This window comes from Euleptes europaea, chromosome 12, assembly GCF_029931775.1.
Source record: "Euleptes europaea isolate rEulEur1 chromosome 12, rEulEur1.hap1, whole genome shotgun sequence".
In the NCBI taxonomy this organism is placed as follows: domain Eukaryota; kingdom Metazoa; phylum Chordata; class Lepidosauria; order Squamata; family Sphaerodactylidae; genus Euleptes; species Euleptes europaea.
Window position 1 is genome coordinate 51,675,226 of NC_079323.1, and position 13,694 is coordinate 51,688,919.

Sequence of the window (13,694 nt, forward strand, 5' to 3'; positions counted from 1 at the left end):
TGAAACTATGGAACCAAAGAGATCTCTCCTACCTTTACAACTGCTAAAGGCATTGAAATAACAGAGTAATACTTAGAGAATACCTGAAGGAAATCTAACTATTCTAAGTGAACTTATAGAAACCTTACAGAAACTCTGCAATGACATGACTAGGTAAAGTATGTCTTATATTTGAATAAATTGAAGTGAGATACTTATTCAATGCACTAACCATTATTTTACAAGATTTCTGTAAACAGTATTATTTCCTGAATGAAATATATACTTGGGAAACTCTCATATAGAGTCATAGAGATTGTTGATATTGCTAATATTGCTTGCATACATAAGATAGCATTTATAAGAATACCTATATACTATTGAACTAAACAATATAGTTTTTATTTCTGTAACCATTTACATGCATATATTTTATGTGAAATAAATAGTATTTTACTCATATATTTTTACTGGAGCATTTCAAGAGAAAGTCTATCTTGAAAGAGGTGGAAAGCATTGATTCCTGCCTAGTGGGTAACAGGCTGAATAAGATAACACATCCCTTTTCAGGAAGGGGTCGATTCTAAGAGCTTGGTTACTTGAACAGAACCATGACAACATTGCCATCCTAAGCACAGTTTGACACTTCTAAACCCAATTAGTTCAGGGTTTCAGAGAGATGTTTGATTAATTTAATGGAAGGCTACTGTTGATCTCCCTTTTTCCTGCAAGGGAAAGGATTCATGAAACCATCTCTGCTCTATACTCAGTGCCTCCTAAAGACCAGACTAGATGTGGTGGCATCCTCATGTCTGCCACAGAGATGCTACCATCGTTTTAAAAATGCCACCATTGTACAGAACATTTAAAAGTGGTCTGAGGGCGCATTTCTGATCAAGCCTGCAGCACAGTGGGCAGAGGTGATCTTGTTCCCCTCATGACTTTTCAGGTACCAGAACACTTCACATCTAGTTTGGCCCTAAGTCAGCATGAATGCCTCTCCACAAAGGAGCATACAAATGGCCTCAAGTCAAGATCATGGGCTAAAAGAAAAATAAATTCTCTCATCTTTTTTTTTTTTTTTAAAGTCCAGCCTGCTGAGGGAACTGTAATGTAATGTTCACATACTATTTTGTGTTATTTATCTTATTTTGTGTTATTTGTCTTAATAGAAGCTATTACATGGATTTTGCTTTGGGATCTTTTCTGGGACATTGAACTTCTAGTAAAATAAATATGATCAGTGTTAAAACCCAGCTCAAAAGCTACAGCGCACACAGGCCATGACTGATGTGGAAGACAAGGGCAACCACATCAGCTGGGGCACTTGATAAGAATGTCTCATTCTGCAGTTTGGGCTTAACTGTGGCATTTACTGGTACCAATCACATTTTTGGATTCAAACAAGAGCACATAAATAATTTCCTTTATTTAGATTTTAAACCCTTTAGGAAATTATTGCAAAATATTTCCATGTGCTTCTTTTAAAATAACAGTGTTTATTCCTATTTTTGGAAGGGAGTGGGGGGATAGCCTGTGATTTTGCTTGTCCTCTCTTACAAAAACTAACAGAACAGAAAACATTTGCTTTTTTATATAAAAATGTCTCATGATAAGATATATGCGGAATTATATTTTGCCTCTGGACATATATACTGCTAATCATGAAGTTCAAGATACCTGCCAACAGATGTCTAAGGTTTTCAGTTGTAACAGTTTTGATTCATCTAGCATAAACTAAGGAGATATGTCTCCAAATCTAAACATCCACCCACAGAAACAATTGTGTCAGACAGCACTTGGTCTGTAATAGCAATTTCATTTTTTTACCAGTCCTCAACATCACTTTAACATCAGTTCTGCATATAAATTGTTGTACAGAGACTTTTACATTTGTTTTATGTGAAACAAAGTTATGTATGGAACATTTAATTTTGGAAATAACTATCTCCACAGATGGTACTATGACAACAGCTGTCACTGTTGTCAAAGTAACCCACATATGTGTTGTGAAACAGTTGAAATGCTGCTCCACACAGCTGTTTTATGCTCTGTCAAACACTTTTATCAGGCTTATGCTTGAGCCGAAACTCATTTACTTGAAAATAAGCATAATAATGTAGTTCTAAGCATACTTCTCAAACATTCTAAAAGAAAAATGTGTGCACTGAAATGAATAAAAAAGCTTGGCTCTTCACCTTTTGGATTTAGACTGTTTTAACTATTGTTATATATACATTTAGATATGTAACACCATACTAGATTCAATATGTAACACCAGATGTTTCACCGATGTAATTGTTTCAATGGTATTAACCATGTCCATCAATATCAACTTGGTGCCCAATTCTGATAAGCCAGGACAACTATTGTAAGGTCTTACTGAAGTGGACAAACAAAACCACTGTGAGCCAAACTCAGAGCACACGGACAAATGGAAAATTGCTTCAGATTGACCACATGAGAATTACTTGGACATGAAAGGGAATGGAGAGAAAATGATGGATAGCCACTTAAAGATGCCCAAAGGCACATGCCAGGCAAGTCGAAAGAGAGAAACAGTGTGGAGGTGTTTCTATGCTAATGCTAGAAGCCTCCAAGCAAAAATGGGGGAATTAGAGTGCATAGTTTTAAGAGAAAACATAGATATAGTGAGCATTACAGAAACCTGGTGGAGGGGAGAGAACCAGTGGGATACAGTCATCCCTGGTTACAAATTGTATAGAAATGACAGGGAAGGGCGTATTGGAGGGGGTGTTGCTATGTATATCAAGGAAGGCATAGTGTCTAATAAGCTAGAGACCATAAAAAAGGCAGACTCGTCCACAGAATCCTTATGGGTGACAATTCCGGGCCCCAAAGAAGATTTAATACTGGGGACGTTCTATCAGCCCCCTGACCAAATGGCTCAGGGTGATCTTGAGATGGAGAATGAAATTAGGTAAGCATGTAAAGGTAATGAAGTAGTAATAATGGGAAACTTCAACTTCCCTCATATTGATTGGATAAATGTATGCTCCAGTCAAGCCAAAGAGATAAAATTTTTAGACATCCTAAATGACTATGCCCTCGAACAGTTGGTCATAGACCCAACCAGAGGGGAGGTGATCCTGGATTTAATACTCTGTGGTGCTGCCAGTGATTTAGTGTGGGATGTGGATGTAGTTGAGCCAGTTGGCAATAGTTATTGCATCAAATTTAATTTATATGCAAGTGGGAAAGTGACTGGGAAATCTCACACAATCACCTTTGACTTTAAAAGAGGGAACTTCTCTAAAATGAGGAAACTGGTAAAGAGGAAGTTGAAAGGAACAGTTAGGAGGGTTAAAACTCTTGAAAAGGCTTGGGGGTTACTCAAGTCCACATTACAAGAGGCTCAGCTAGCTTGTATACCGCAGGTCAGGAAAGGTAGTAATAAGTCCAAGAGGTCACCACCATGGCTAACGGGTAAGGTGAAGGAAGAAATTAGAGAAAAAAAGTCTTCCTTCAGAGACTGGAAGGTTTGCCCAAACAAGGCGAACAGAAGCAAACACAAACTTGCACAAAGGAAATGCAAGCAGATAATTAGAGATGCAAAAAAAGATTTTGAGGGGCATATTGCTAAACACATCAAAACAAACAATAAGAAATTCTTTAAGTATATTAGGAGTAGGAAACCAGCTAGGGAAGCAGTTGGACCATTGTATGACAATGGGAGTAAAGGAACTCTAAGGGAGGATAAAGCGATTGCTGAAAAACTAAATGAATTTTTCTCATCTGTCTTCACTGTTGAAGATACAGGGAAGATTCCTTCTCCTGAACAGAGATTTTGAAGAGGGGAAAATGAGGAACTGAGGCAAATAGTGGTAACAAGACAGGAAGTCCTAGAATGTCTAGACAAACTGCAAACTAACAAGTCACAGGGGCATTTTTCATGGTAGATTTTGCTTCTCTTTTGCCACGGACCAATAAAAAACCCGATTTAAATGTTTTTTTCAAGGCGGCAATTTATCCCCGTCAATTATCTGTAGTTTTGGTTTTTCATGGGAACAAAGCACGCTGTATTTGACAACGGTTTGGTCTGTCCCTTTTGCAGGAGGCATCCCCTTCCAACAAGCTCATTGTTTATGCCTGCCCCCAACTCTGCCCCATCTCCACCCAGCAGATTACCTCATGTGGTTCACCAGCCCCAGCGCAAAACACAACCACCAGTCCCTCTGGTCTCCTCCATTTTTCTTCCACCCTTGCTCTGTTCTGCTTTTGGAACAGTCAGATTCCAAATTGCGGGGGGGGGGGGCAAGGCAGCGCTTTCCTCAAAGCTTCCCTCTATTTTCTATAGGTGTGGAAACCATTGCCCTTTAATGAAAGACAGGATAGGGGGGCAGGAATTGCATCCATGTGCCAAGAGGTGTGCCTTGGATCCAAGGTGTGCCTTGGATTTGCAGCTCTCTAGATGCACATTCTCCCAAGCCTAATTCTCAAAACTCTTCTTGGGGGCTGATTGTTGAGTTTTGAGAATTTGGATGGGAAAAGGGTGCATCTAGAGAGCAGCAAATCCAAGGAAAAACCTCCCGTGCATAAATGGCCACTGTAAACCTCTTGCATTAAAGCCAGTGCATCATGAGAGAGAGGAGGGCTCCTGGCTTGCTCGCCGGCCTTGATCCAGCCAGTGTGCATGGCAGGGGGGGAGAGGAAAGAAGGCCCCTGGCTTGCACGCTGGCCCTGATCTGACCTAGTGCATCGTGAGAGAGAGAAGGGCTCCTCGCTTGCTCGCCGGCCCCGATCCAGCCAGTGTGCATGGAGGGGGAGGGGAGAGGAAAGAAGGCCCCTGGCTTGTGCTGGCCATGATCTGGTCCCAGTGCATCATGAGAGAGAGAAGGGCTCCTGGCTTGCGCGCCGGCCCCGATCCAGCCAGTGTGCATGGTGGGGGGGAAGAGGAAAGAAGGCCCCTGGCTTGCACGCCGGCCCATATCCAGCCCCAGTGCATCGAGAGAGAGAAGGGAGACCCAGAACAGAGTGGCTGCCCCTCTTCAGAAGAGTGATAGGAGGGAGTTTTGCCTTGGGTTTTCCGCTCTAAGGATACACATTTTTCCCATCCGAATTCTCAAAATTCCCCCCTCCCCGCTGGGGTAGAGGGGCCAACAGCCCCTTCCCTTGAACATCCCCCCACGGGTCCAGCTGCCCTAGACCGAGCTGCCACCACCACCACCATCCAGCGCGCGAGGAGCACATGGCGTGGCCCCAACAGTCTCCCCCTGGAGCCGTCCGTCCAACGTCCCCCTGGGCTTGGAGGTGTGGGCCCAGCTCCAAGACCCATCCCAGGTGAGGGGCGGGGAAGGCATGCGGGGACGGAGGGAGAGAAGTGCCAGGATTCTAGGCAGGCAGGCAGGCAGCAAAAGGGGCGGTATTCTTGTCTGAGCGCGAAACTCCCCCAGCCAATCACTGTTCTTGGGGGAGGAGAAAGTAGACGTCACGGGCAGGGGCAGCGGAACTGAAGCAAACAATTCTTCATGGGCCTCTGAGCCAAAAAACACGCACCAACAGGAAAGGACGGCTCAAAAGTGGTTTCAGTTGCCTCAGTTATAACGCGCCTTTTATTGCTCATTCTGGGAAAATGCGGACCTACAATAAATAACCAAAAATTTGCACCGACACAAATCAGAATTGAAAGCGCAGCAAATCTCCTTGAAAAATTCCCCACAGGGACCAGACGGTATTCATCCTAGAGTTCTTCAAGAACTCAAATGGGGAATTGCTGAACTTATAACAAAGATATGTAATATGTCCCTTCGATCAGCCTCTGTACCAGAGGACTGGAGAATGGCCAATGTAACACCCATTTATAAAAAAGGTTCCAGGGGGGACCCAGGAAATTACAGGCCAGTTAGCTTAACATCTGTTCCGTGTAAATTAGTGGAAAGCATTATTAAAGATAGAATTGTCAAGCATATAGAAGGGCAAGGTCTGCTGGGCAAAACCCAACATGGCTTCTGTAAGGGTAGCTCCTGTCTCACTAACCTATTAGAGTTTTTTGAAAGTGTCAATAAGCATGTGGACAGGAATGAGCCTGTGGATATTGTGTATTTGGATTTCCAAAAAGCTTTTGACAAAGTCCCCCACCAAAGACTGCTAAGCAAACTTCATAGTCATGGGATAAGAGGACAAGTCCTCTTATGGTTTGAGAGCTGGCTGAAAAATAGGAAGCAGAGAGTATGAATCAATGGTCAGTTCTCACAATGGTGGGATGTGAGCAGTGGGGTGCCTCAGGGATCTGTGTTGGGACCGGTGCTTTTCAACCTGTTCATCAATGACCTGGAGTTGGGGTTAAACAGTGAAGTAGCCAAGTTTGCAGATGACACCAAATTATTTAGGGTGGTTAAAACAAAATTGGACTGTGAAGAGCTCCAGAAGGATCTCTGCATACTGGAAGAATGGGCATTAAAATGGCAAATGAGATTCAATGTGAGTAAGTGTAAAGTGATGCATACTGGGACAAAAAATCTCAACTTCACATATATACTGATGGGATCTGTGGTGGTAGTGACAGACCAAGAAAGGGTTCTTGGGGTGGTAGTGGATAGCTCAATGAAGATGTCAACCCAGTGTGCGGCTGCTGTAAAAAAGGTAAATTCCATGCTGGCCATAATTAGACGAGGAATAGAGAATAAAACTGCTGATATCATACTGCCCTTGTACAAATCTATGGTGAGACCACACTTGGAATACTGCGTACAGTTCTGGTCACCACAACTAAAAAAAGGATATTACAGAGCTTGAGAAGGTGCAGAAAAGAGCAACCAAAATGATTAGGGAACTAGAGCAACTGTCCTATGGAGAGCGGTTAAGACGCTTAGGGCTGTTTAGCTTGGAAAGAAGGCGGCTGAGGGAAAACATGATAGAGGTCTGGAGAGAGTGGACAGGGAGAGGTTTTTCTCCCTCTCCCATAATACTAGAACACGGGGTCATCTGCTGAAGCTGGAGGGTGAGAGATTCAAAACAGATAAAAGGAAGTATTTTTTCACACAACACATAGTTAAATGGTGAAACTCCCTGCCCCAGGATGTGGTGATGGCTGCCAGCTTGGAGGGCTTTAAGAGGGGAGTGGACATATTCATGGAGGAGAGGGGTATTCATGGCTGTTAGTTAGAATGGATACTAATCATGCTGCATACCTATTCTCTCTAGTATCAGAGGAGCATGCCTATTATTTTGGGTGCGGTGGAACACAGGCAGGATGGTGCTGCTGCACTCGTCTTGTTAGTGGCTTCCTAGAGGCACCTGGTTGGCCACTGTGTGAACACACTGCTGGACTTGATGGGCCTTGGTCTGATCCAGCAGGGCCTTTCTTATGTTCTTATAACATTGGGAAGAAATGGAGCCTAGCAGCTGGAGAAGTTTCTCCTGGCTGCTTCTGCCCTGCTGCATGCTTGCTTGGTTGATCCAACCCTCCTCAGCTGGCAGCCAATCACTGGGGTGGAGGGGGCGGGCTGCTGCTCAGGGGAGGGGGCAGGAGCATCCCCCTGCCTCTCCTGACCAGTGCTTGGCCTTGCGTTCTGGCTCAGAGGACAGGTGGAAAAGGTACCACTTAGAGATCTCTGTCCTAGTGGAACCACTAATTTGCCACTCCATGGTAGCCCCCCAACACTCAGGTTGGGGATTATTTAATCGGTTGACAGGGTGGTCGCCCGATGCCTGGATCCATGCCCTATGCTTCACTAATGCTCCATCTGCTTTAATCAATAAAGCTGTGGCCTTTGTTTACCCACTTCCTGGCAGTATGTGTTTACTTTCTTCATTTCCACATGGTGCTGCTGATGCCCTTAGGACTGCAAACAATGGTGAAACCATTATCCTCCTTGAAGCTGTGTTATATATTGGGTGATTTTAAATAACCAAATATATCACACACACCAGAAATAGACATCTTGTTTCCAGTTTAAGAAGGAAGTATTTACCACAGTCTGTTTCATCAGAATTATCTTTACAGTGCTGGGATTGGTCGCAAAGGTAAACCACTGGTATGCATTCCCCACTTCCACACTGATAATATTTGGGCGTACATGGTTCTGTAAAATAAAAATGATGTTTCATGAAGAAACATTTTTAATTGAAATTCTGGACTTATTATTTTTTAAAGGCTGAAATATTCTCAATGGAAGTTTTTTTAAAGCATGCTAAACTTACCTGCCACACCTAGATGATAGCCAGTGGTGAAATTGGCTACAAATCCATTCCTAGTTCCAGCCTTATCAGTAATGAAGAGGACAGTCATTTGGTGAGTTGTGGAGAATATATCTGGTACTGGAGATTTTCCTGTATATACAGCTGCTCATAGAGAAAAAAGGATATATTCCAGATATAGGTCTTTTTTATAAAAATTGTAATATTTTGTTACAGATCAAAGTTTGCAAAAAGCTTTTAATAGCATACTATCCATTTTTTCTTCATCCTAATCTAATGTTTTTCCAACATTAGTTTTCAAAAATATTCCTTAATTCTTTAAATGTTTCTTTGAGAGAAAAAAACCCTATTTTTTTCAATAAAAGTATGTAATATATGCCTTCTTTCTACCAATAGTCTCCTGTGGTATATGCATTTAATCTGCACATTTCACTGAATTATTCCCCTACTGAAATCTGTATAAACTTTATAGATTCTTCCTGGGTATAATTTTCCTGGAATGGATTTATAATCCATAAACAGATCTGGCAGGTTCCACAAAGTTGCAAATTCACTACTAGAATTTTCCAGATGTGTATGAAGGTCTCTGTAACATCACATAGCAATGTAGTGCAACGATGTCATTGCACACATCCGACACCAAGCCATTTTCTGATTATCCTAACAACCTCATGGCAGCCATATCATGGTGTCCAAATCATTTGGGAATCCAGAAGGGCCACTCCAAAATCCATATGAATTCTGGAAATCAACTAGGAAGTTTCAGTGAAATCTGTGAAAAAAGTTCAGTTCTACCAAATCATTTCTGCAGTGGTAACTTGTGACTCTTCTGCCCAGTTCTAGTTTCACTTATGCAGTCAGTGCTGTTGTTGTTGAAAATCCTTTTGGATTGTGATGTTTATTGTAAAATCTAAGAATACAGTAACAATGCTATGCCCTGATTCTCAGCCAACTGAAATTATTACCAAATGTACCACAGACATATTTACGGCTTTTGTAACTCAGTTGGCTTGCATTTTTCAGCGAAAATGAAATACGCGCACTATGCTGCACATTTTAATTGTATATGCTATATCAAATGAACTTGTAAATCATACTTGCCCAAAAATAAAGACTCCTCTCCTCCACTATCTCTGATTTCTACAACATCATCAATATTCTCCAGATCAAAATATTGGAAATGAAGCTGTATATTTCTCCCCCTTTCCGCATTTAAATACCACACACCTAGAAAATAACATTCAAGAATGAAAGAACAAAGAACCCCCTTTGCTTCATAGACACAACCAGATTGCTCATTTGTAAACATCTGCACATAATGAAATGAGAGCAGCAGCTTATTCAAAGTGGCGTCCACATGCAGCAGCATTCCCTTCTAGTCTGAGAGTGAATAAACAAAATCAATGCTCCTTTCCTCTCCTCTTGAAACCCTCTGCCGAATGCCACCTTAACTGACAGCCTAGGGGATGGAAGAAGGGGAAAAATGAGCTATCTCTGCCCAGCTTCCAGAGCATCAACAGCTGTCCCGCCTGCAGCCAACAGACCACCCATTCTACCCAAACTGATACCCTGAAGGTAACTGCTTACGTGAATATCTCTGAAGGCTTTAAAAATGCAGCAAATGGGTCTGGCAAGAAAATCATTTAAAGAAAAGGGAACATATGAAAAAAAAGATAAACATCTACAAAGTATGAAAAGGAAATTGTAAGATTTCAGAATATTGATTTACAATAGAAAGATTTTACGAACAGTAAAGTACTATTTAATGAAAACTTATGGCAAACTTCTGTGAAAAATAGCTTTTTTTTTTTTTTTGCTATCATGTCACATATGACTTATGGTGACCCCTGGTGGGGTATTAAAGGCAAGAGATGTTCAGAGGTGGTTTGCCATTGCCTGCCTCTGCATAGTGATGCTGGTATTCCTTGGCGGTCTCCCATCCAAATACTTGCCAGGGTTGACCCTGCTTAGCTTCTGAGATCTGATGAGATCAGGCTAACCTGGGGCTATCCAGATCAGGACAAAAATAGCATACAACACTCAAAATAAAGGAACATTTTAAGGAATTTAATCTCAGGGTAAAACAGATTTAACCCTGGGAGATCTGCCAGTGGTTCTTCCGGATGTTTTGAAGAGATAATTGCTGCTGTGCAGGGCCCTGATTCAGAGGGATATCCTGCATGTCTGTTGTTGCCCTTCTAAAAAAGACCATCTCCCAGAATTACATTTGTTTTGGAACTCAAGTATATCAAGGTCACTTTTAAGCATTTTGAGCCATGAAGGCAAACTTGTACTTTTTGTCTGCTAAAGCTAACAAAAACTGCAACTTGAAGGAATATCGATATGGGGAAAAACCTATTATGATACCTGGCAATGCCTTTATCCCCCAGTATATCAACTACAAAAAAGTCCCTACTGATCCTGTAATCAAGAAAGGCCTTCTCTGGAATCAGTGCACTGACTGGAAACACTGATGGGGATTTTTTTCTAGGGAAAATCATAATTCTTCTGATTAGACTATGGCCATGACTGCACTAATTACATACCTCACATTTTCCTCATTGTCAATCGCCGAAACTTGGAAATGAATGCTAATTTTCTGACCACACTTGTCCTTTTTGAAAATGTCCTGGAAGGGGGGGTGAGCTCGTCTGGGGTGCCCAAGTCATCACTGCCTTCTCTCCCACAAGTTCCTTTGCATTCAGATGATCAGCTAAAGGGTTAAAATCCCCACTTGGATTCTGCTCCTTGCTTTTATTGGGGGGGGGGGAGCTAGTCTGGGGCACCAAAGTCACTTTTTTTTTGCTTATTTTGAGCATTGGGTCTAACGAAGCATGGTAGGAGTGTTGTGTTTAAAAAACAAGAACAAGTGAGCAGGCGGTGGGGGAAATCTCCAGGGGAAGCGTTGTGTGTGTGTGTGTGTTTTCCATGCTCTCAGCTGCAGTTGTTTGTTGGCGATCAGAAATGGATGGCGGGGAGAAGAGGGGAGGGGAGGGAGATGGGTGGAGAAATGAATAACACATCTCTAAATGATCGCACCAAGGGGGAAGTCATCTTTAAAACAGAGAAAGGAAAAACTTTGTCATATAAGCATTTGTTAGAAGCATGGACAATCTACAGTCTGAAATCATCTTCAAAACTAAAGGGAAGGCTTTTAGTGCGATCACACAAAGATAAGACGTTTAATTAAATGTTGAAAATGAGTAGTGCGGTCATGGCCTATATCTCAGTAGAGAATTGTAATGGCATAGTCTTCCTTTGCTGCCTCACACATATTCTTTCCTCACATTGTGCAACTGTAAGAAGCAGAATAACAGGCATTTCTGAATAATTTCAGCACCTTCTAAATGTAATTTTTGTTAATCAGATTAATTATACTAAAGTTTTTAAAGGGTAGAGATTATTTTATTCAGATTTCAATTGGCTTATTTCCAGATGCACTTTCTTGCTTTCTTATAGCTCATATAGGCACATTAGGCTCCAGTTACTCTTACAATATAAAAATCCTAAAATGTTCCATGGACCTGTACAGTTTTCTTTAAAGAAAACTAAATATGTGCTGCTACAAGCATGTATTCTCATCAATTCTGTTTCAGTTTTGAAGTTTTAATACTTACAAGTGGCTAGGTTGGGGTATTTGTTGGGGTAGTTCATTGAAGCAAATGTAGTATTTGGCTCCCACAAATCAAAAGGCCCGCCACAGTCAGCTAAAAGGGGGGGAAAGGTTCAGAAGTGACAACGTGCTTACTTTGGACTAGTGTATTGCAGGTAAGAATACTTAATTCTGTTAGAAATTTGAAAATATTAAATTATTGTTACAACTTCAGTTGTCCAGTTACTTATTCTTATTTCCCATTTGTCTAAATAAGGTGACAAATTATCAAAAGGCTTCCATTTATTTATTCATTTATTTAGCTTAAAGCTCATTATCAGAATTAGTATCATTATTCATCGTGTACAAAGACGTCATTTAACAATACTTTAGAATAGAGGATGACTTTAAAGAGATCCAAAAATAGATTATTTATCTTAAGATTGATAAAACCACCAGTCTGTGCTAGCCAAACTTTATCTGGAGCACTGTGTCTTGTTCTGGGTGCTACACTTTAAGATGCAGACAAACTGGAACAGGTTCAGAGGATAGAAGAAAATATAATAATGGATCTGGAAAACAAGTCTTATGGGGAAAAGTTGAAGGAGCCCAGTGAAGACTGAGATGTGATCCTTCTCTTCAAAGGCTATCAATTGTAAGAGTGCAAAGAAGTGTTCTCTGCTGCTCCATAGGGCATGAACACATTTCAGGAGAATAAACATTGGCTGAACATTAGAAGAAACTTCCTAACCATGAGATCAGTTTGACAATGGAGCTCATTGTGGGAGCTTTCTCCTTGCTAGAGGTCATGTAGAAACTGGGCACCCAGCCGATGGGAATGCTCTAGCTTTGGATTTCCTGTACTGAGCATTGGGTTGGACTTTATAGCCAATAAGGCCATACTAGGACTTTGTATTTGTGGCTCTATGTAAAAAATAAAATAAAACTATGTTATTGGTATTATCAAACCTGCCAAAATTACAAGCCTCCCTAGCATTTATGCACTAAGTAGAAAAGCTTCTTAAATCTCAATAGGGTTGCCAGCTCCGGGTTGAGAATTACCTGGAGATTTTAGAGATGAAGCCTGAGGAGGGCGGGGCTTGGAGAGGTGAGTTACTTCAATGCCATAAGTTCAATTACCAAAGTGGCCATTTTCTCCAGGGGAAATTATCTCTATCTGCTGGAGATCAGTTGTAATAGGAAATCTCCAGCCACCACCTGAAGCTTGGCAATCCTAAATATCACATAGCTAATTTTTTAGAATAATTTCAAGTAAAATTGTACAGCTTACTAGGTAAGGTACCATTTATTCTTGGTCACAAGATATATTAACAGTGGTGTAGGTAGAAATGGCTTGTCAGAAGCACTTACCAGATCTGCCTTTACAAGAATGACACCATTAAGTCTAATGATAATTTGACTATTTTTCTTTTATAATATGGCTTTATACATCTCTGTTATGCTCTGTTATTAGACATTATTAGTAACAGCTTCAAAATAAGCATATAATGACAAAAGTCAATAGTAGTGAAAAGTAGAAGAAAAGTAATGATATTTGCCTAAGTGATGTATGTGACTAATAGCCACCAAGAGGAAATCTATATGAGACTTGTTTACTCATTCATACATGTAGAAATGAACCCATCTGCATTGGTGACAGAAGTCATACCAGTTGGCGACTCAGGACTGTTTGTATTCAAGGGCCCATGTCTCACTTTCACATGGGCACATTAATATATGGTGATCCCAATCCCTCCCTTATCCTATTCATTTCTATCTCCAAAGGACATATGAACAGAGTATATGGTCATGGAGAAAACCTGTAACTTCAGTGCTTTAGGGCTGGTAGTTGAAAATCCATGTGCTAATACAGGTAGTCTGCACACATCTCTGTGTTCAAAATGTTCACATTTACAATAACAGTGTGAGGGAAATTGTTCCGGTTAATCTGTGTACCTGCATT

General features: G+C 41.2%; 1 protein-coding gene across 1 annotated transcript in view; it reads right to left on the reverse strand.

Annotated features, from left to right (window-relative positions):
- Window positions 1-13,694, reverse strand: part of TMPRSS15 (transmembrane serine protease 15) — an 84,366-nt gene that overhangs the window by 28,356 nt on the left and 42,316 nt on the right. Inside the window, exons 16-19 of the mRNA XM_056858205.1 lie at window positions 11,757-11,846; window positions 9,241-9,366; window positions 8,143-8,283; window positions 7,914-8,024 (exon numbers count right to left, since the gene is read on the reverse strand). Of these exons, the coding sequence (XP_056714183.1) occupies window positions 7,914-8,024; window positions 8,143-8,283; window positions 9,241-9,366; window positions 11,757-11,846 (468 nt within the window). The remainder of the gene's footprint in view (window positions 1-7,913; window positions 8,025-8,142; window positions 8,284-9,240; window positions 9,367-11,756; window positions 11,847-13,694) is intronic.